The 20,982-nt window shown below is 36.0% G+C and overlaps 3 protein-coding genes and 1 non-coding gene across 4 annotated transcripts; 1 reads left to right on the top strand and 3 right to left on the bottom strand.

Annotated features, from left to right (window-relative positions):
* Positions 1–694: 694 nt before the first annotated feature.
* LOC121254965 (coatomer subunit gamma-2) lies at positions 695–7,600 on the bottom strand. The gene is made up of 18 exons (XM_041155218.1): positions 7,390–7,600; positions 6,841–6,938; positions 6,689–6,739; positions 6,382–6,495; positions 6,087–6,287; positions 5,904–6,005; positions 5,432–5,539; positions 5,117–5,350; positions 4,468–4,718; positions 4,169–4,340; positions 3,910–4,065; positions 3,463–3,513; positions 3,056–3,196; positions 2,772–2,969; positions 2,547–2,678; positions 2,292–2,465; positions 1,701–1,940; positions 695–1,171 (listed from the first exon to the last, which is right to left on the bottom strand). The coding sequence occupies exons 1-18, from the start codon at positions 7,433–7,435 to the stop codon at positions 977–979; spliced, it is 2,664 nt and encodes an 887-aa protein (XP_041011152.1). The 5' UTR covers positions 7,436–7,600; the 3' UTR covers positions 695–976.
* A 1,570-nt stretch (positions 7,601–9,170) lies between these two features.
* On the bottom strand, positions 9,171–13,631 carry LOC121254154 (proline-rich receptor-like protein kinase PERK7). Its single transcript, XM_041154111.1, has 8 exons — positions 12,920–13,631; positions 11,316–11,819; positions 11,018–11,104; positions 10,865–10,935; positions 10,640–10,716; positions 10,344–10,488; positions 10,056–10,217; positions 9,171–9,882 (listed from the first exon to the last, which is right to left on the bottom strand). The coding sequence occupies exons 1-8, from the start codon at positions 13,548–13,550 to the stop codon at positions 9,613–9,615; spliced, it is 1,947 nt and encodes a 648-aa protein (XP_041010045.1). The 5' UTR covers positions 13,551–13,631; the 3' UTR covers positions 9,171–9,612.
* A 2,509-nt stretch (positions 13,632–16,140) lies between these two features.
* On the top strand, positions 16,141–20,268 carry LOC121256164 (ras-related protein Rab7). The gene is made up of 8 exons (XM_041156833.1): positions 16,141–16,175; positions 16,215–16,342; positions 16,824–16,850; positions 17,002–17,101; positions 18,507–18,653; positions 18,763–18,843; positions 18,949–19,094; positions 19,978–20,268. Exons 2-8 carry the CDS (start codon positions 16,290–16,292, stop codon positions 20,042–20,044), a joined length of 621 nt encoding a protein of 206 aa, XP_041012767.1. The 5' UTR covers positions 16,141–16,175; positions 16,215–16,289; the 3' UTR covers positions 20,045–20,268.
* LOC121256793 lies at positions 17,845–17,948 on the bottom strand. The gene has a single exon (XR_005939084.1). It is a non-coding gene; the product is annotated as a U6 spliceosomal RNA (small nuclear RNA).
* Positions 20,269–20,982: the final 714 nt, after the last annotated feature.

Here is a 20,982-nt window from a genome sequence, read left to right as displayed (position 1 = left end):
TGGTCCTGGTTCTTGTGTAGATAAATACCAAATTGTTATTCATAAATTGTTATTGTCTGAGGGAACCTGCATAGAACTTCTATAAATCCATGCATTACAAGAAACGTCAATGTTTAGTTTTGCATGGGATACGATCCCTAAGTTCTCGTTTGGATAATAAGATGAGTTGAGATAGTTTTAGTAAGATGAATTAAGATTTAAAAAAGTTGAATTGTTTATTTTGTTTTGTGTGAAAATTTGAGAAAGTTCTAATGATGAGATAAAATGATTTGAAATGGTTTCTCAATCCAAATGGAGAATTCTAAAAGAATTTTTTTGAAAAATGAAAGAGTACGTGCATCAAAGTGGATCGGGTGGAGGAACGAATCTTGCAGAAACTGAATTCGAAGGGGCGCTCAAGTCAGACCGAGATCGGTTGGAGTAACGAAGACGTGGTTATATGATGATAGCCGTGCCCGCGGCACGGATGATCATGAAGAAAATATGGTTGAAGTTCCTAATACATTCATCGAAGTGGGTGACGCAGAGGGCGAAGAGAATTGAATTAACAAAGAAGTGCAAGGATCACTCTTGCTGAGAAATACATTCAATACGGCCTGAGGAATCTGGCCCCCCTCCCTATATAGACGTGTAAAGAGAATAAGAGGCTCAGAATTTCCATCTCAACACAAAAAATTCAATTTGCAGCATTCGGTTTGAGTACAACATTCAAAGAATTTAAGTATTACACGCAGAGATTAAACGTATACAGTGCCTCAAAATTCTTCATCCAATGAGCCTGACATGATAATCGCGGAAAATGCTCAAAATGGTGCAAATGAATATCCCAGCAAGCTTAACTTTAAAACCTAGTGTTTCTTCAAATTCTCCTCTACAAGTAATCTGTTTGCAACAATCCACCTCTAATCTCAATTCCCGGGAGGATAAAAAAAAAAACTACAAGGAAGCGTCGAGTGAAGCATTCCTCAATACCATTCTAGCCGCTTGCCACAATCTCGTGAATGGCATCACTGACGGTTTCATCCTCAGATCTGACAGCCAGTTTCATTGCGACTTCCTTCGGACCATCAATACCAAAAGATATGCGCACAAGAACCCTCACATTGCCTATATATACACCGGATAACAGACAAGTGTGTGATCTCGAATTGCTTGGGACAACCTCCGTGCCCTGAACAACACCAGAAATAAATGGAAGATTATTAAATCAGCTTCCAGAGAAATTGCAGTCAACTAAGCTCATAATATAACACGCTTTAGTACAAACTTTTCCTTTCTTAAGGGGCAGACTTACACCCTGATGGGACTGCAGGGAAAGCAAAATTTTAGCCAACTTTAAGACAAGCTAGTTAAAGCTGGATGGCCATTAGATTTTATTATTTGCCTACCCATGTTCTGAAGATGTGGCACCACCATAAGTGGGTAAAACTCGCAACTTCATCATGATGCTGTCTAATAAACCAAATGCAAATTAAGAACCAAAAATAAACAAAGAACTTTCACATGAACATGAAGTTGTCATTTGATCCATTAGTAGGGTACATATATGTCCTCTAGCAAGCTCCCAAAAACAGAAGTTTCAGCCTATCAGTCTAAACTCATATAATCAAGTAATCTCATAATAATGACTATATCTGCATACTTAAAGTATACCACCATTGGCAAGTTTTGCAAGTACAAAATCCAAACAATTTACATACCTCACAGGGCTGCAGGCCAAGAAGGCTGATCACAGCACTTGCAGCTTCAGCCAAGCTCTCCCTTGGACCAAGGCCATATTCATCTACCCTCTCACAATCTGCACCCATGCTTTCCCACGCATTTCGGAAATTTGAGACCCCCACTTTCAACATGTAATCAGCTGCTACAACCTCCAGGTCCTCTAGCTGGTATTCATCTTCAACTCCATCATCCTCTGCCTCACCAGTGGTTGGATCAACCTGGTAGGATCATCAAATATGTAAGATATGAAAGCCAAGTAGGATATGCTAATGATTAGCATAAACTCCAGATACCCCTTATCTTTCACACTTGCTTAGAAGTTATTCCATTTCTCTGAGACATGCAATAAACTTTGTGTTTTTATCTTTCGGAAGATGCCATTTAAGAATATATGGATGAAAACAAACTTAGATAATGTGCAAGTGGTTCTGTTTAAAACAAACTTAAGTCAGATATTGAGAGTAGAGATCAACAGTAACAGCTGCCAAAAAGCAACAAGAAATGGATGGAGGGCTAGAGAGAGAGAGAGAGAGAGAGCATTTTCATGAAGATAAAGGGAATACTAGTACCTCTTTAACAGTGAACCTCAACATGTTTGAAAATTTTCCCACAGCTGGGACACCTTCAGGCTTCTCAAATGCCACAAAGATCTGTCCAGGTGTGTCATAAGGGAGGGATTTGAGAGGCTTGGATATAACTTGAGAGAATTCCTCTGCTTCTGAAGCATCCACAACAACAGTGACCTGGCACGAGCAGAAATAATTACAAAGGAAGTCTCAAGTAGGATTGATATGAACTTCTGCTTTCAATAAAATGGCCATTACGTGTTCTAGTAATTGCTCAGGAATTGTATTGGTGCAGTTGTACTGGAACACAACATGCCCATCAAAGATATGCTTTACGGCATTCACTGAGTATTCTGTTTCAGCTTCTGTAAGCTCCACAGGTGCTGAAGACTGGTAAGAACAATAAAAGCGCATAATTGCCAACCAGAAACCCTGGAACAAATACTGTAAATAATTGATAAAAAAAACATCAGGTCATGGTACCTTGAAAAGCTTCCCAAAGTCCGCAAACTCCGGAATAGAGGAAAGCAGCTTTTCATAAGCATCAACAGTGGATACAGGGGCAGTCGGTGGAGCAGCCAGCCCTGTTGGCTTTTTACTTGGGCCCTTCTTCTCGGCAAGTGGCTGGGTCTTAACTTCCCTGGGCACAGAACTAATGTCAAAAGGTTCTTCTGAAGGCTCCTGTATACATATTAAACGCATTAAATTTTGATATTATGGTGAAATTTATCAGCACAGAAAGCAAAAAGCAACTGGAGAAGTCATACATAATTTTTCAAACTTGTCTCCAAATTGACAAGTGGGAGATCCAGTGATCCAAAGAGGAATTCCTTCACATCTTTGTCGGTTTCAACAACTGAACCATCACCACCAAGAGTATTCAGATAGAGTGTTGCCCTATCACGAACCTGCAGAAAAAGCAACATACATAGACGCTTGATAAAAGTTTTGAAAGAGTTGATATGGTACGAAATGAGATAGAACAGACTTTAATTTTTGGCGAGGTAAAAAGGGACGAAGAAATTGACATAGAGACTATATTGATATTTATTAGCACAAATAACGAATGAAGAAAACAAGACTGATAAAACACCTATGAATGTTCATACAAACAAGTTGGAGATGACCACAATAAAGCAAAACCTAGGGAATTAAAATATATTAGATAACTCACCTCATCATCGCTGTCAAAAAGACATCGTCTCAACAGCACAAAAATGCGAGGCTGAAACAAAGACCGAAATGAATATTTCAAACATACGTCTGTAACATTCCTTATAAAAAAAACATATGTAACATTCCAACCAATATAAGTTGTTTATGAGCAACCCCAAGGGGTTGGCCCAAGTGGTGAAGGCCTTGGTCTTGGGGTATCACTCCCTTCAAGGTCCAAGGTTCAACACCTCATGGGTGCAAACAATCCTTTGGGGCCACACCCACTAGTGAAAAACCAGCGATTTAACCAGTTCCGTGTAGGGAAACTTTCGAGGGTGTGTTACACAGGACCAGGATTTACTCTGCAGGGGTGGATCCGAAGGGCCCTCCCTACCTTGGAGAGGTTCCCCGACATAAAAAAAAAATAAAAAAGTTGTTTATGAGCAAAAGAAAAGTTGAACGTTACCTTCAATGAATCAACCATAGCACCAAACTTTGCCAATGTGCTCACAGCACTCGCCCGAACAGTTGCATTTTCAAGATGCACTCGGTTGTATACGTACCGTATATATTTGCTAGGATCTGAGGTTTTTGGCCCTTCAATCCCCAGGAAGTGGAGAATCTAATAAATGTAAGATCAAACATAATTTTCTTAAGTGAGAGGACGAACAAAGAAAAGTCAAGAGCACATTGTGCAGCAGATGAAAACTGGAGTAAAACGCCACCTGTGTGGAAAGATAGGTGAATTCACAATCTTCAATAAATTCGCAGAGATGAAGCAACCCACTCTCTTTTGCTTCAGGGATATCTCTTATGAGGATAACAATCGAATCTATGATTGCCTTTTTGTATTCAAACCCACCCTCCTCTCTAAGAATATTGCTTAGGAAGTTCATCCTTTAAGAAAAAGAAAAGGTCCATATTACTGAAGAAAGAGGCAGAGCGGAATGTCCATAGAAAAGATGCATAAAATAAAACACAAATTTCCCAAAAGTAACATAAAGCAAGTTAACATATCACCCACAGAGATCTGTACTTCAGCGGAAACTTCAAACACAGAGATCTTATGGCTTCAACAACAACAATTTTGAACTCATCGGCAATATCTGACATGAAATTTGTTATCTGCTTCATCAGACGATCCACACTTGACTCATTTCCTGTCTTCAAAAGTGTGGTGATGGCAAGTGTGGCAATGCTTCTGTTCTGATCAGAAATTAAACTCTCCATATCAATGTTGCAGTTAGTGACAGCCATTGGATGTGTCATTGCCACCTGAGAAAATTTCAAGCTTAAAATATTTTTTTGATAAGTAAGCTTAAAATCTTGCATTGAGGAAAGGGATCCAACAGGTTTAACACCATAGAAATGTTATACATGATGAGAAAAGCAAGATTGGTATGTCTCATTATCAAATATCTACGTCTCTTCCAGCTGATTAATATCAGAATGGAGGTTCAAGTATCTTTTACAGATACTATGGTATTCCACCAATAAAACCACACATAAAAACACCACCGCCTCCCAATGCAGCAAGTCAGTATTTTTGCATTCACTTTATCAACAAAAATATATTACTTATCGAAACAATAAACAAAAATAAATTAGAGAAAAAGCATAATATTTTAATAGTGCAGAAGAACAATTTGTAGTAGTATAGAAAAGCAGTTAACCTTATTCAAAGTCCGGACAGCAGCAAATCTCAACACTGGCTTGGAAGAGCTTAAAAAGAGCTGAAGAACGGTAATTGCAGGAGTTAGTTCTCTAGTTGTAACTCCACTGAGTTCTGTGATTGCTCTGGCAGCCTCAAAAATCACCATTTCTGCCTTGTGGCGCAAACAACCCTCAAGAAAATCATAGAAAGGACGATCCCCTGTCTGTATGTTTGTGGCTGACTCACGAATAACCTAGACACAGAACACTTAACAAAGATGAAACACAAAAAAAGTAACCCTTACAGTGAACTATATGATAGAGCAGATACACACCTGACTAGTATAACGAATCAAAAGGCTTTGGGCCAAAGGAGAACGAACGGTTCCTTTTGTCAAGCTGGTAACCAACTTGCTTACAGCTAGCCGATCATTCTGTCTGATCTGCAAGTTTGAATGGTTATCAACACCTATTGGGTCTTAAAGGTCAGAAATAGTAATCATGAAAAAGGCCATGCCTATAGAGTCCAAAGACAACAATGAAAAAAGCATTTAACACTGGCACATATCTGCTCTAGACATGCACAAACAAATAAAAATCTAAAAATTCATAACTCCAACCATTTATCAAATGAACTTAAATTTCGACGGAAAAAAAACAAAAAGCTAATAGGAAAACGAACGATTCTCGTAAATAGGCAGTATATGATACACATCTTGCACAACTATAAAGCAAGTATTTCCTCTGATAAAATTGTGAACAAATCATTAAAATTTGGTTTTAATCAAACAAAAAAATCCAGCATACCTGATGGAGCAAGGCCAAAGCATGAAATTGTACAAGGGCTGCCCTTGATTGAACTGCTTCTTGAACCTCATTACTCCACCTCTTCACAATTTCTGGGTTTGTCTGTCCAAAATAAAATTTGGAGTACAATGTAGGATAAAAAAATCCATATAAAAATGAAGGCTAGGAAAAATGCAATGATACCTGGAGCAAATGAATCCCACTAACTAAGGCTGCACTTGCAACAACTGGATTTTTATCAACAATTGCTTGTTTCAAGTAACGCTCAATTTGGGTCAGAAGGGTTCCTTCTGTTATCCGGCAAAGCACACGAATAGCATTTGCCCGATACATGTCGGTCTTGCTAGTCATGTCCTTCATAAGGGAGCTTGTGACAATAATCACCTTTTCATAGAAAAGTGATAAACCTGTTAGTGCCTATTCTTAAACACAAGGGTGTAACATGAAGTAACTGAAATAAATCTGTAGGGAGAGTAACCTCATCTGCAGAAGGAGAAAGCTCCTTTATCATCAAATACACCATTCTCCTTAACCCTATATCTCTTGATTGGAAAAGCTTCGTCACAGCAAAGAAGACTTCTGTGGCTTCAATCTATAAATTCTATGTACAAATCGTCAGAAAAGGTTCAAGCACACAATTGTATAATTCAATTCAATCTATATATTCAACCCCCAAAAAAAGTCGGTGAAAAGATACAGATATTCTAAATTGCCCACGTGTAAAAGAAGCACGGACTTCAGAGGAATAAAAACCAAGAAACAATTATAAAAAGAAGAAACGGGACCTTTGTGAATGTCTCCCCCTGATTAAGCAGGTACAAAAGCTTTGTTATAACCTGAAAACCATACAACCCAAAACTATTTAGAATCATTTCCTGACCCAAAAAGAAGAAATTTAAAAATGTAGATAAAGAGGTTGGCCGTGCAAAGGAAAAACCTGAGAGCATCTCCTAGGATCTAGCTGAGGGTCATTGAAAACCCTAGCTTCCTGTAGAACGGCACCCTTCTCAATCCCCAGAAACGGAGAGTAGTCCGCTGCAACCAATGTATTACAGAATAAGCATCAATGGTTCCTTTATGAACTTGTAATTTACAAGAACGAACGCATTTGGAATTGAATCGCACCCAATTAATGGTGAAGTTACAAGATCTAAATTACTAAACCATCAGCATCAGAGTGAACGAACGTAACAATGGTAAATTTTCACGACGCAAATCGCGATTTAAGCGAGGCGATAAATCAACAAAATCTAAAACCAAATGAAAGTAATCAGATCAACTAAGACTAAGCCAGATCGAAAAAACTACACACAAAACAGATTTGTGATTGAAACAAAGTAGCAATGTACGAACGGATCTGGAACCTAAATACTGATCTGGCCGTTATAGCATACAAAATTGAAAGAATTTTTATAAAAAAATACAGAAAAATTAAACTTGATTATCAATTGGGGAGAACATGTATTTGAAGCAGTGCAAGAAATACCTTCGTCGTCACGATCATCGTCCTTCTTCACTAGCGGCTGGGCCATCACTGAATTTTATGAATTTCTGAGATATTGAAGGAACAATCAGAGCTCTACTCTCTCTCCCTCTCCCTCTCCCTCTGTCTCTCTCTCTCTATATATATATACACCACACACACGAGAGCACTGATATTAGTTTTTGAAGAGGGCTCGGAGGTGAACGAGAAGACGATGTTGTCTAACGCACAAAGGCGAGACTGCTATTATTGGGCGAGGATCTCCTGCGGGCAATAGAGTACTTAAAGTATAATGTACTCACCTAATTGAAGTGTTGCACGTCATGGATAATAGTTTAGGTCTCGTTTGTTTTCAGAAAATATTTCATCTCATCTCACCTCATTATTAGAATTTTTTTAAATCTCCACACAAAATAAAATAAACAATTCAATTTTTTCAAATCCCAAAACAAAAATAATATTAAAAAATATATTCTAACAATATTTTATTTAATTTTTTAATTTTAATTTCAATTCATCTCATCTCATTTCATCTCTAAAAACAAACAAACCCTTAATTTCGAAAAAACGGAGAACCCATGCGGCAATCCCATGGGCCATGGGAGAAAATACCTTCGAAGATCCAACAGCATGGAAGAGCACAATGTTTCTAGAATTGAAATGACTGTATTGTCCTCCTTTGATAGACCGGCCCATATTTATCCAAAGTCTGAAAATGTCTCATGGTGTCATTTTACAAGAAGAGATGCTATTAATCATCTCATACCACATATTTTACATATTTTAAAATTATTTTTTAATTTATTTTATTCTTGTTAAAATAATTGAATTGTTCTACTTATCATTCATACACTGCATATTTTTTATAGGAAAAATTAAAAAAAAATTAAAAAAAATATGATGTATGATGTGTGAGAATGATAAATAGAATTATTCTTACAAGAAATCAACATTTTGGGTAGTTCATTTTTTGACATTTACATGCGAGTAATGATTAAAGATATATGTTATATCAATAATATTACGTGGGTAGGTATTATGTTGATGGTGTTACGAGAAGTATTACTGATCTACCTTTTGGCTAACTAGGATATTATCTTAGCATGTGATCTTACCTAATTAAAATAATTAATGACCTTTCAATATGACATATCAAGGTAATTTTTTTTTCACATATTTTTAATTCAGTACATAAATGTTAATAAAGACTTTACATAAACAAAATTATAAAAAGATTTACATTTTGCTTTTAAAATGTCATCATTCGTTAAGCTCATGGTTAGAGTTGTAATTCTCTATTGCGTGGTCGTGTCATGTGAGATACCTTGATGATGGCTAGCATGAACACTCTTCTCTCACTGTGAGTATTTCTATATAGATCCACAAATGAAAAATTCTATACATCAGTCACTATTTATTTTTACATTTGATACCTATAATTTTTTTTCCATAGAGTGTGGGGTGTAAGATAGTAAATAATAGCCGATGAAAAGAATTTTCTCTACAAATAGAGTAACTTGTGTGATATATCTATATCTACATATATTAATTCAAATGGATAAAGATTAATATTGCTCTCATTATGTTAAATTTGGAACCACATTTATGGCGTGCAAAGATTTTATATATCTTTGTAGATAAATTAATTGAGTTTTACTATATATAGTTACTTTTATGTATTCTTTATATACTCAACTAATATTATTGACCAAAACAGTTATTTATATTAAAAAAAAATGACACAACTAATCATATTAGTGGAGTCTATAAAGAACATGCAAAAATGACTTAATGTAGAATTTTTGAAATTAATAAGCTACATCCAAACATATAACATATATATAAACATTAGTACTAGAACACATATATTAATAATATATACTCTCAAATCCCAAAAGCACTATACAGCATAAATCGATCAAGGATCGTCTCAATTAATTAAGAAAACACAGCAATGCTAGTTGCAATACAAGTTGCAATACAAGTTGACATCCTAATTAAACGACTTTACCGTACCACTCATGAGCACCACTCAAGATATATTGGACGACAATGTTAAATGCCGTAACGCGACTGCGAGCACAGTTTTGCCACTTTACGATCGTCTTAACAGGTCGAGTGGCATATACTTGTAACCTAAAGATCATAAGTTCCTGCTCCGAAAAAGGATAAGTTCTCATGATCTCTTGTTTTGGAGAGGTAGTATGAGTTTGCTCATGAGTGACCTTACTTCCGGCTCGCTTTCCTGCTCAACTCCTGAGAGTTATCACTACTGCTCGTGGACGATGGGTTGAGCCCATATTCGCTTGTGGCTCCATATTCACTGCTTCCATATTCCTGGCTATCCAATGCCATCTTCCTAAACTTCTTCATGTTAGCGCTGTACAAGCTGGCATCATACTCGGAGCTACTAGAGCCAAAGTTGGAACTTTGGCCAGGTTTCATCACCTCGTTCAAGTCATCCAGTGAGACATCACCTTCCAAGGCACGTACAATCTGTTCCATATATAAAATACCTCATGATCCATCCCAGTATTCCTTTTAATAAAAGTTAATTTCAAAACTATACCACATCAAGTACGAAATATCTTCTACTCGTTACACTTTTGCTCTTTTTATTAGGTGATATTTGTTATAATGGACCATCGTAATTGGCAATATTCCTATACCTGGCTCATTTTGGGTCGCCTTCCAGCAGAATGCCTAACACTTGCACCAGCACATGCCACCATTCGTGCCATCTCATGGGGGGCATAATTGTTATCCAAGCGTGGATCCACCAGCTTGTCGTAGTTCCCCTCCTCTATTGCCCGCGCACAAAGAGGTCTAGCCTGTTGATTCACGAATCAAGCGATTAATTAGATTTGTCATTCCATTACAATATAACGTACGTACGTCTTGTATAAAGAGCAAATGAAAATGAAATTAAATGGAGTGTTCAAAGCGAGTATTCAAACCCAATCTACTAAGCTGTCCTCCAAGTCACCAGAGGGATCCACAGGACGCCGTCCAGTTATCAGTTCCAAAAGCATAACACCAAATGAGAAAACATCAGATTTTTCGGTTAGCTTGCCGCTTGATGCATACTCAGGAGCCAAGTACCTGCATTTATTAAATAAATGTTAACCCAAATAAACACTTCCCATCAAATTTCATTTTCCAATTAAAATGAATATGTAGATCTTTAATAAATTATTTTCTTATATTGATAGCTAGCACGAAAGGAAACTTATAATTAGTTCTTATTACGTACCCAAATGTTCCCATGACGCGAGTAGACACATGAGTGAAGTTGTCTTGATTTAGCTTTGCCAACCCGAAATCAGCCACCTAAATACGCAGAAGAAATTGAAGATGTAATTAACATGAACAATCTTCATTATAAGCCTTTTCTTATTTGTTTGCAGACGAATTTTATACATATTATAAGGTATAATTGCATGCATCTTATGATATATAATAATAATATTGCACATACCTTGGCTTCAAAACTGCAGTCAAGTAGAATATTTGCACCTTTAATATCCCGATGAATGATGCGAGGGTGACCTACAAATATCAAACAAATTATTATAAGTCGAGTGTGAGTGAGTGAGAGAGAGAGAGAGAAATTTATTTAAAAATCACTAACAGTCTTCATGCAGGTATGCAAGCCCTTTGGCTGATCCCATTGCGATCTTTAGCCTGGTAGACCAGTCCATGGTTGGACGATCTTTTCCTGCAAATTATTTCAACAAAGTACGATCAAGTCATTTGAAATGACAAGGTGCACATTGTGTTTCCTGGGCAATGCATCAAATATAGATTAATTGTGTGTAAAATCTCAAAAACTCATCAATGCACTCGTGAGCACATTGTATTTCTAATAATAAAATTCTGCTTATGATATTTTAAGCAACATGGGACAATCATGAGAGTACAAAACATACCATGAAGGTGGAATTCAAGGGTTTTATTGGGAAGATATTCATAGACCAACATCCTTCTCCCTCCTCCTGCAATACAATACCCAACAAGTGACACAAGGTGGCGATGATGGACACGACTAATAATCTCAACCTCGGCTTGGAACTCGCGCTCTCCTTGCCCGCTGCCGGCTTTGAGACTTTTCACCGCAATTTCCTTTCCGTTTGGCAACACCCCTTTATGCACGTAACCGAACCCTCCTTGACCCAATATGTTAGCTTGAGAGAAGCCCGCAGTTGCAGCAGCTAGCTCTTCATAGGTGAAGGTGCTCTTTCCGAACCCAAGAGCCACGTTAGGGTGTGGGGGTGGCAAGGCAGTAGTACCACCAGAGTTGGAGCTAAGGTCACCACTATTGACCGGCGGCTGCGGCTGTGAAGGTGAAACTGGTGGAGGTATATTAACATTAATATGACCATTATTGGGTTCAGGTCCGTTGTTCCATCTGGAATCCGTGTAATATTCGCCGCCTGCACATGATATTCCAGAAGTTCTTTTTCTTGAGTTTTTTGACTTGGTTTTTGACGTAAAATTCTGATGAAAGCTTAGACGAGTCGTCATTGATTAGAATATAAAAATATCATATAAATTAAAGAAGACATTACATGATTTAATATGTATGATCTGGCTAGTCTATTAATTTCATTTTCGCAAGTGATTATCCCTCTCGAGTGCTTTACTTTTTTCTTTTAATAAATAAATAATAGCATAAACAATAAATAGAAAAGAAAAGCATGTAATGGATAAATCGATAATCCTCCCTGCATTCTCAAGATCACTGACCGTACTAAAAAACCGCGTTAGTGTTTAATTTACAAATAAAGGGCATCTATGTGGGAATTAAACCCCTTCAACCCCACCGTCACCTTTATTACTATAGGGGGAGATATACTAGTTAAGCTACAATTCATGATCAACTAATACCTTAGTTTTACACTCTTTTCTATATTACATGCCTTTCTTATCAGTTTTCACTACTGCACATAAAAATATAATCGCAAGAGAACATGAATATTTGTTCATTACCTTATTTTATCTTCTACCTTTTATTTATAAACACTAAAATCGCGAGACTTCAAGTTAAAGGGAAGAATAATAATATATACACGTCCCAAATATACAAGTCTTGCATGAGTTTTTTTATAAAAAAAGTGGATTCTACCATAAAAAAAAGTGTGAAAAAACTCACTTTTTCTTGGTTAGATTTTCTTTTTTACAAAAGACTTGTTCAAAACTTATACATTTGGGACTTGTTCATAGCATCACTCGAAAGAGAATTGAGATGGCAAACAGCTAGCTGATCAAATTATAAAAAACCTAGTTTTAGCCATAACCGCAAAAATATGTCTTTAGTTTTAAGAATCGACTATTTCGATTACAGCTTTATATTAGATAAGGGTAGTTTTATAAAATTGAAAATAAATTGAAGTAACAATGTAACATATGCTTACCTAATTAATTGGTTGTGAAATAGATTAGATTATAAAAGAGTTGTTAGGAATATCATTCCTAGCTCATAAAAAATTTAGCAGAAAATGACTTAAAAAGAATTATAACATCAAATACATACCTTTGGTTGGATGGGAAGGGTAGTATTGATGTTGATCTCGTTTCTTCTTCTTTCTAGTGCATGAAAAGTATAGAGCAATTATGATGAGAAGCATTAACAACCCTGCCCCAGCCGCAACTCCAATTATTAAAGGAAGTGTCGTCGACTGTGAAGATGAACCAGCTGTAGATGTCGACGTATCAGAACCAGACGAGGAGTTTGGTGACGATCGACTTGGTGGTGAGAGTTGTTGCAAGGGAGGTGAGGGCGATGAATGACTAGATGCGTTGTGCGGTGGCGGTGGAGAAGGCAAATCATCATTACCACCTCCTCCATTGGACGAAGGAGGAGGAGGTGAAGGTGTTCCAGAAGAGGAAGGGGGAGGAGGAGAAGAGTTGGAATCTTGAGGGGGTGGTGGCGAAGGTGAATTCTGAGGTGGTGGGGATGTTGCTGTTGGTGGTGGTGGAGATTCCTTAGACGGCGGCGGTGACGAGGCTGGTGGTACTGGAGGTACTGGTAAAGATGGTGGCGGCGACGACGTCGACGTTGGTGGTGGGGGTGATGAAGCTGGTGGGGGTGATGATAACGAAGGAGGAGGAGTATCTGGTGCAGGTGGAGAATTTGTTGGCGCTGGCAAGGATTCAGAAGCCATTTGTTTTGAGTCTTCAACCTAAATTATCCTCAAAAGGTGCCTGTTAAACCCCACCGCTCCTCCAAACGATGGATGACCTCTGAATCAAATATTCATTAGCGAAGAAAACAAAAGAAAATTGATTAACGAAGCCAATTATATGAAAGTACTCCAATACCCTGAATAACATAAAACAGCATCATCCTAGCCTTGGAAGAAACAACGATATATAATTTAATCGAAGTCATTGGTCATGAATATAATTTACTTCCAGCAACTTAGGTTATGTTTTCCACAAAAAGAAAGATGGAGAGAGAAAAAAGAAGAAGGAGGCCACGTACCTGAGGGAGAAGGGCAGGAGCATTCTGATCGAAGGGAGGATAGAAAAATGACGTTGCATGGTAATAGTTCCATTCCTCCCCTGATCACGGCCTCCTACTGACTAGGGAACCTTCTGTACTGGTTTCTATTTTTAAGCAAATTAAGGATTCTTGTCTTTGCTATTTTTGTGCCGAATTATTGTTTTTGGGATAAGGATTAATAAATTCGTTGATCTCGGAGAAATTAGAGTAATGCTAGATATATGGATCGGGTAAGTGTCACATATTTTTTTTTAAATAAGATTTATTAATAAAAAATTAATATTTTTATATAAGTTCTATATTTACTCACCCCTCTCAAAAGAATATGTGAAGTTTAAATATTTTATGGCTGAAAATATTATTTGTTATTAAAAAATAAAAAAACAAAACAAATTACTAGACCGGATTGATATGTTACCAATATATGCACGCTATTTGCATCTAAAACAAATGATTATTTATTTCTTTATTTATCTATTGCTAGTAAAAATGTCATGTCATGGTCAATCTTGGAAAGAAATTACCTTCCTCTTCTGTTAAAACAAACAAAAAAACAAAAGCTTAAACTTTTTTTGTTGCTGTACTGTCAGGACCAGCTGTCGTTCCTGGTCAAGATCAGTTGTTTGATGTATTTGTTTATTATCCGGTTAAGAGTTAATTAATTAGGACAATATTTAATTTGACCCATTCAAAACCGGTGAATTACTGTATTCGTTTGAACATTTTCCTGCTCTATACCTGCAAATGGCCTAACAAATTATGCCATGACCAATTCTAACATCTTTATAATTTCGATCCATTTTTTAAAGAAAAAATTTATTTATCATCTCAATTCATATTATTCTATAATATAATATTAGATGATAAATTTATAAATAAATTATAATAAATAATTTTCAATTACTTAATACAACATCATAATATGATAAAAAGATGATAGAAGTTGAAATGATGAGTAGCATTACTTAATAAAAACGAAATAGGTATATATGTCCACCGATAATTCTCATCTAACCGAACCTGTAATTTTTTGTAAACATATTATTAAATTTCTTAAATATTAAAAATATTCATAAAATTATTTTTGAGTATTCTCGGTAACCATTCACAGCGAGTATTCTCGGTAGGACTAACATTTTTTATAAAAAATAAAAATAAAATGCAATGATGCTTCTCATGTGAGCTTAAGGGAATTGACAAAGGTTGTTATAATGCGTCATATATGTGTTAACGAGCGTTGTGTTGTAGGAAATAGGAATCATCGTTAACTATAATTTACTTTGTTCTTTAACTAATTATATTCCTTTTTTAAAACCAAATTTCGTTGTTTTTAAGGTGGTTTTCCTTTTTATTGATCGGTTAGTAACCAATGATCTGTAGACCCGGAAATGCTTGCAATTAAAGAGATTTGTAGAGAGGGGTGGTGATTTAAAATTTATCATTAACGAGGGAGTTCAAAAAAAAAGAAAAGAAATGGTAATATATATATGAATAAATCTTCACAACTTCTTTACATTCCACATTCTACATTTGTTTTTTTAATTTTTATTATTTTTTTCTTTTATCAAATATTTATTATATGAATAATAAATAGCAAATTTGAAATAATTTAAAAAGAATAAACTCAAATTTTTTTTTAAACATGTACAAAAAGAGGATGAGTTAAGCATTTTATTTGCAAATCACTACAAAATGAAAAAACATCTTAAAAAATAAATAAATTGAATACAAAAACGTACCACATTAGTTTATAAATTTAATTTTATGAAATTATTGATTATTAATCTCATAATCTAATATACCATTTCAAACAACATCAATATCGTAAAATATTATATTTTAAAAAAAATTGTTGACTATTACTTACATTTTAGTACATTAAAATAAAGATTTAATATTTTATTGCGGAGTTGTAAATGATTGTGTTCATATTGAATCTTAATAATGAAAAGAATACAGCGTTGATAATTTTAGGGAATCTCTATCGACAATTATACGCTATTATTAGCTAGAAAAAATGGGAAGAAGTCAGGTTTTTTGTTTAAGAGATAGAGTAATTTATGAAATTAATACTATTATTAATATTATACAACTTTGATACAGTGAGTACTTGTAGAAATGAGCTGGCATGAGGCACTGGTCTTGCATTGTGCTGCACATGATGGGGGTTTGTGTAATCTTCTGTTCTAAAATGAAACTAAAACAAAGCTAACAATAAATTAATTAATTAAGAAAATAGGAATTATTCGAAGGGAGAGCCGAATAAGCTCCGACCAGCCGAGAATTATAGCGTCCAGACGCTCGCACAGAGAGAGAGAGAGAGACCGACCTTCAGTCTTCTTCGTAAAAGCCCCCTAAACTCTCTTTCTCTGATCGAATCCGATCCCATAAACGCACGATGCCTTCCCGTAGAAGAACCCTCTTGAAGGTCATCATCCTCGGCGACAGCGGGTCTCCCTCCCTCTCTCTCTCTCTCTCTCTCTCACACACACACACACACACACACACACACACACAATTTATATGCATCTATATATTCGTGTGCGTGCGAGCTTTGATTTTTTCTATTCTAGGGTTTTAGACGGAGATGTTTGTCTGATCTTTGTCGAGATCTTGCTTATTTTGCACGGACTGATCTGGAACAGTAGGAATTTTTTGGTACTCTGCTGACGAATTCGATTGCTTGCTTAAATTAAGTTCGATCTAGTTGGAGGTTTTAAATACTGTTCTTATGGCATTTTGAGGCCAAAGTAAATCTATTTATCCTTTTTTATTAGTTATGGAAATTCGAATTGAGCAATTTTTAGTTTAGTCTTGTATTTTTAGTCAGCTTCAATGGACTCTATAAGCTTTGTTATTCAAACTTGGATCTCTCGTTCAAGTTGTTTACGACAATTAACTTAATAGAGTTTCTTTAATCTGTGTTTGACAGGGTAGGAAAGACCTCCTTGATGAATCAGTATCCTTGTGCGCTGGAAAATTAAATCAGCTATTTGAGATTTTCTTTTGCGTTTCACATTTCATATAGATAATGTGTTATAGCTTAGAGAAAAGCTGTCTCTTCTACGGGATTTTAGTGCTGTTTTTTTTCCTTGACATATTTCTAACAGATATGTAAATAGGAAGTTTAGCAATCAATACAAGGCAACAATTGGAGCCGATTTTTTGACAAAAGAAGTGCACTTTGAAGATAGGCTTTTCACCTTACAGGTTCCAGATATACTGATTATGTCATTAACTTTTTTAAATAGGAGGAAGTCTCTATTTTCCTACACGCTCATTTTTGTTCTTGTATATTTTTTTGAGTTGGATTTGTTTAGTTTTAACGTCTTAATTTTGGGAATTCCTAATTATTTATCATGATTATGTCTGCATTGCCGTTCTTTGTCATTTGTTCAATATTTTGCTTCTCACTTGGGTGACTAAGCTCTACTTATAAAAAAATGTCTGACTAAAAGCAAAAATAACTTGGAGAAAGAAAAGATGAATAGTGGTTGGTTATGTGTGACGCTCCAATGGAAGGCCCAAATCCCATGACTTATACTCCAAAAAGACTAGTCAATGATACAATTAGAGCCCCATTGGAACTTTATAAAGAGCAAAAACTTCTTATTCCCAAGTAATGTGGGATCCCATACACTAACTACTCTTATCCATATCATATAGGGTATCACAATCTACCCCCCTTAAATTCCCGATGTCCTCGTAGGGCCTGTCCATTATAGGTGGCACAGCTCAAGTCCCACATTTCTGGTTGGGATAGGCTTTGATACCATTTGTAACGCCCCAATGGAAGGCCCAAACCACATGGTCTATACTCCAAAAGGACTAGTTAATGATACAATTGGAGCCTCATTGGAACCTTATAAAGAACAAGAACTTCTCCTTCCCAAGCAATGTGGGATCTCATACACCACCTACTCTTATCCATATCATATGGGGTATCACAATTAAAAAATTTGGACAATTTCTCGATTTGTGCGTGTCATCCTTGCGTAGGGGTCATGCTAATCTTCTTTGTATTGTTCCAATTTTATCGGAAGTCCCCGGGCGTTACAAAGAGCAAGAACTTCTCCTTACCAAGCAATGTGGGATCCCATACACCACCTACTCTTATCCATATCATATGGGGTATCACATTATGTATCTACATCATGTATCTATTGTTTCTACTTATTGGTGTAAAAACTGGATTCATCACCTGTACATTTCTGTGTGAACACTTATAAAAAAAAAAAAAAAAAAAAAACCATTTCTGTGTGAACTGATACTGTTGCTTTGAATATGCTTTTTAAACTTGTTTGGTGACAAATAACTAAAAAACTTTCCAATCAATTGAAAATACGGTTAGTTTTCTAGTATTTTCTGATTATGACTGCAATTTCTGAGTTCATTTTTCACTCATTTATGGTACAATAGGTCAATACATAAATTCCAATTTTATAAATGATAATTTGATGCAAACAGAAAGAAATTTTGTATCACATTCAATAATATACTTTCTCCAGAGTGCAAATATGTTCGTAGTTTGGCTTCCAGCATAGATATCGCTTGGTTAATCTTTAGGTGCTTCTTCAATGAGAGGATTTACTGTGCATTCTTTTGTCATTGACAGATCTGGGATACAGCTGGGCAGGAAAGATTTCAAAGCCTTGGTGTTGCTTTCTATCGGGGTGCTGATTGCTGTGTTCTTGTGTATGATGTTAATTCAATGAAGTCGTTTGACAACCTTAACAACTGGAGGGAAGAATTCCTTATTCAGGTATCCATTTGTTGGAGTAAATTTTTTGAAAATTTATGTCCTTCACAAACTGTCCTGCGGTTTCTTAAATGAAAGACAAAGTTGAAATCATATGAGAAACCTTCTGCAGGCAAGTCCTTCAGATCCGGAAAATTTCCCATTTGTTGTTCTAGGAAACAAGGTTGATGTAGATGGTGGCAATAGTAGAGTGGTATGTATTTCCTGGAAATTTTGTTTTCCCTTTCCGTTTTTCTCTCTCATGTGATTTTGATACCTTTGCTCGAATTCAACATGTAGCCTTTTGTTAATTTTCCAGGTTTCAGAGAAAAAGGCTCGAGCCTGGTGTGCATCAAAAGGAAATATTCCATACTTTGAGACATCTGCCAAGGAGGGTATTAATGTGGAAGAAGCCTTCCAGTGCATAGCTAAGAATGCCCTGAAGAGTGGTGAAGAGGAAGAGATGTAAGCATAAAAAACAAGCTCTCTATATTCACTTGCACATTCTCCAGTTTTTGTCCTTCATATTATTTAGAAATGTTCTTTTATCATATCATTGGCCTCTCTGTTTCCTCTTAGATTCGATATGCTGACAAAATTAGTTTGTGAGAATTGGTCGGAACATTTATTTGCTACATATTTTTGGGGTTAAGATATTTGCTGCATAGTGATTATGTGGCCTCCAGAAAACATCCCTTAAAAATTATTTACAACAGTTTTCTCATTGTTTGGTCATTTTTTATTATGGTGGGCACTTGCAGATCCATCCTATTAGTCACCCTCGGTTTAGTACTTTAGTTGTTCCTTTACCATTATAAAATTTCAAATAAAAACTTCAAGGACCTCCTAAATGGTCAAAACTGGTTTTGCATGACACCCATTTTCTTTGCAGTATTAAGAATTTTCATTCAACCAAACTGTAAATGCCAAAGATCTGCAAATCGGTAGTAACAGTATCACAAGCAGTGAAACTAGCTGCCAATAAAACACGACTAACAAAACATAGCAGATCAGCTATCAGAAATCAATAAAGGAAATCTATATGGACAAATGATATCTTCATTCCAAATGGTGATTTTAATTCAGTCGTTATAGTTTCAATTTGTTGCAATCAGAATGGTACCTTTGCAAATTGTACTTATTTCAAGGATCACATGATTACCAACATTGAACACTTCAAATTGTACTTATTTCAAGGATCACATGATTACCAACATTGAACACTTCAAATTGTACTTATTCTGCTGTTGTTTAGATCGTAACATATTTTTCTAGACAATTACATAGGATACTAATTTCTCTTTGGATCCTTGTTCTTCCGGTGGGGATTTTCCACACTGTGAATTAGATACTTGCCAGACACCATCGATGTTGCAAGCAGCAGTCAGCAGCGGTCAACTGGTTGTGAATGCTAAATACATGGCCCAATTTTTTTCCAGTAAAAATAAATTATCTTTAGAAGTTCTGGAAACAATTTGGTTCCATTAAGCCATCCTTGTTGGCATGTATGAGGTTATATATGCTGTACAATAGTTTGTGTGAAACAAATTGGTCCACTAATGTTAGTTGGATGTGGTTGTTTGTTGCCTTTGTGCAAGTACTGCTTTATTTCATCAAGTTACATTATTTATGGTGGTTATTCTTGGCAGTAAAAACTCTGAAGGTTATTACCATTCGTCAGCTAGTCTATGGCTTCCCACAGAATGCTCAAACATTGTATTGATGTCTGCATTTTATCTAATAAAAAGCAATCATCTGAATGCACCCCCTCCTCCCCTCCCCATCCCAAGAGAAAAAGGGGTGTCTTGGATCTTTTAAATCTTGGAATGATTTCAAGGTGCCAAGTCGGTTCAGCGGGTAGTATTATCTTCATCTCGAGTAATACAATAGGGATATAACTGTCTTTATAAGATTTAAATATTAATCTTTTTCTTTATAACTAATAAGAGATTTTATTAATGCAAAGTAAATAGGCATAGTCCAAGTATATAGGAAGTATATAAGTGGAAACACTTAAATACAAGCTATGGCCTATGAACTAAGAATTAGTAGTCTGAAAGAAAAATGTTTTAAATTATCTCCTTTCAATACAATAATTTTAGAGGGAAAGTCAAACTCTCTCTCAATGAGCGATCTCTATCATCACATAGTATCTATTCCTTTCTGGCTATTGACACCACATTAAGCATAGAGAAATCATCTTCTAAATGTTAGCAATGCAATTATTACCAAGAGTTCTACCACTCTCTTAGGCTAGGGGTGTGCAATTGGGCCCCATTTTTTTCTAGGCAGTAATCTGTCCGAATTGGACCCATGTGGGTAAGATGAACTCGGATCCGGTATGGGCCCGATT

The sequence above is a fragment of the Juglans microcarpa x Juglans regia genome, chromosome 3D (assembly GCF_004785595.1).
Source record: "Juglans microcarpa x Juglans regia isolate MS1-56 chromosome 3D, Jm3101_v1.0, whole genome shotgun sequence".
Lineage (NCBI taxonomy): Eukaryota > Viridiplantae > Streptophyta > Magnoliopsida > Fagales > Juglandaceae > Juglans > Juglans microcarpa x Juglans regia.
Note: the sequence above shows the minus strand (reverse complement) of the source record. Positions and strands in the feature narration are given on the sequence as shown.

What these genes read in the sequence shown, in the direction of transcription:
- LOC121256164 (XM_041156833.1), top strand. Translation starts at nt 16,290, where the DNA reads ATGCCTTCCCGTAGAAGAACCCTCTTGAAGGTCATCATCCTCGGCGAC. An exon ending in GGGAAGAATTCCTTATTCAG is followed by an intron (nt 18,654 to 18,762) that starts GTATCCATTTGT and finishes AACCTTCTGCAG; the next exon opens with GCAAGTCCTTCAGATCCGGA. An exon ending in ATGGTGGCAATAGTAGAGTG is followed by an intron (nt 18,844 to 18,948) that starts GTATGTATTTCC and finishes TTAATTTTCCAG; the next exon opens with GTTTCAGAGAAAAAGGCTCG.
- LOC121254965 (XM_041155218.1), bottom strand. Translation starts at nt 7,435, where the DNA reads ATGGCCCAGCCGCTAGTGAAGAAGGACGATGATCGTGACGACGAAG. An exon ending in CGATGATCGTGACGACGAAG is followed by an intron (nt 6,939 to 7,389) that starts GTATTTCTTGCA and finishes CATTGGTTGCAG; the next exon opens with CGGACTACTCTCCGTTTCTG. An exon ending in CCGCTGAAGTACAGATCTCT is followed by an intron (nt 4,341 to 4,467) that starts GTGGGTGATATG and finishes TTTTTCTTAAAG; the next exon opens with GATGAACTTCCTAAGCAATA.
- LOC121254154 (XM_041154111.1), bottom strand. Translation starts at nt 13,550, where the DNA reads ATGGCTTCTGAATCCTTGCCAGCGCCAACAAATTCTCCACCTGCACCA. An exon ending in CCCTTCCCATCCAACCAAAG is followed by an intron (nt 11,820 to 12,919) that starts GTATGTATTTGA and finishes TATCATGTGCAG; the next exon opens with GCGGCGAATATTACACGGAT. An exon ending in AGGACAGCTTAGTAGATTGG is followed by an intron (nt 10,218 to 10,343) that starts GTTTGAATACTC and finishes GTGAATCAACAG; the next exon opens with GCTAGACCTCTTTGTGCGCG.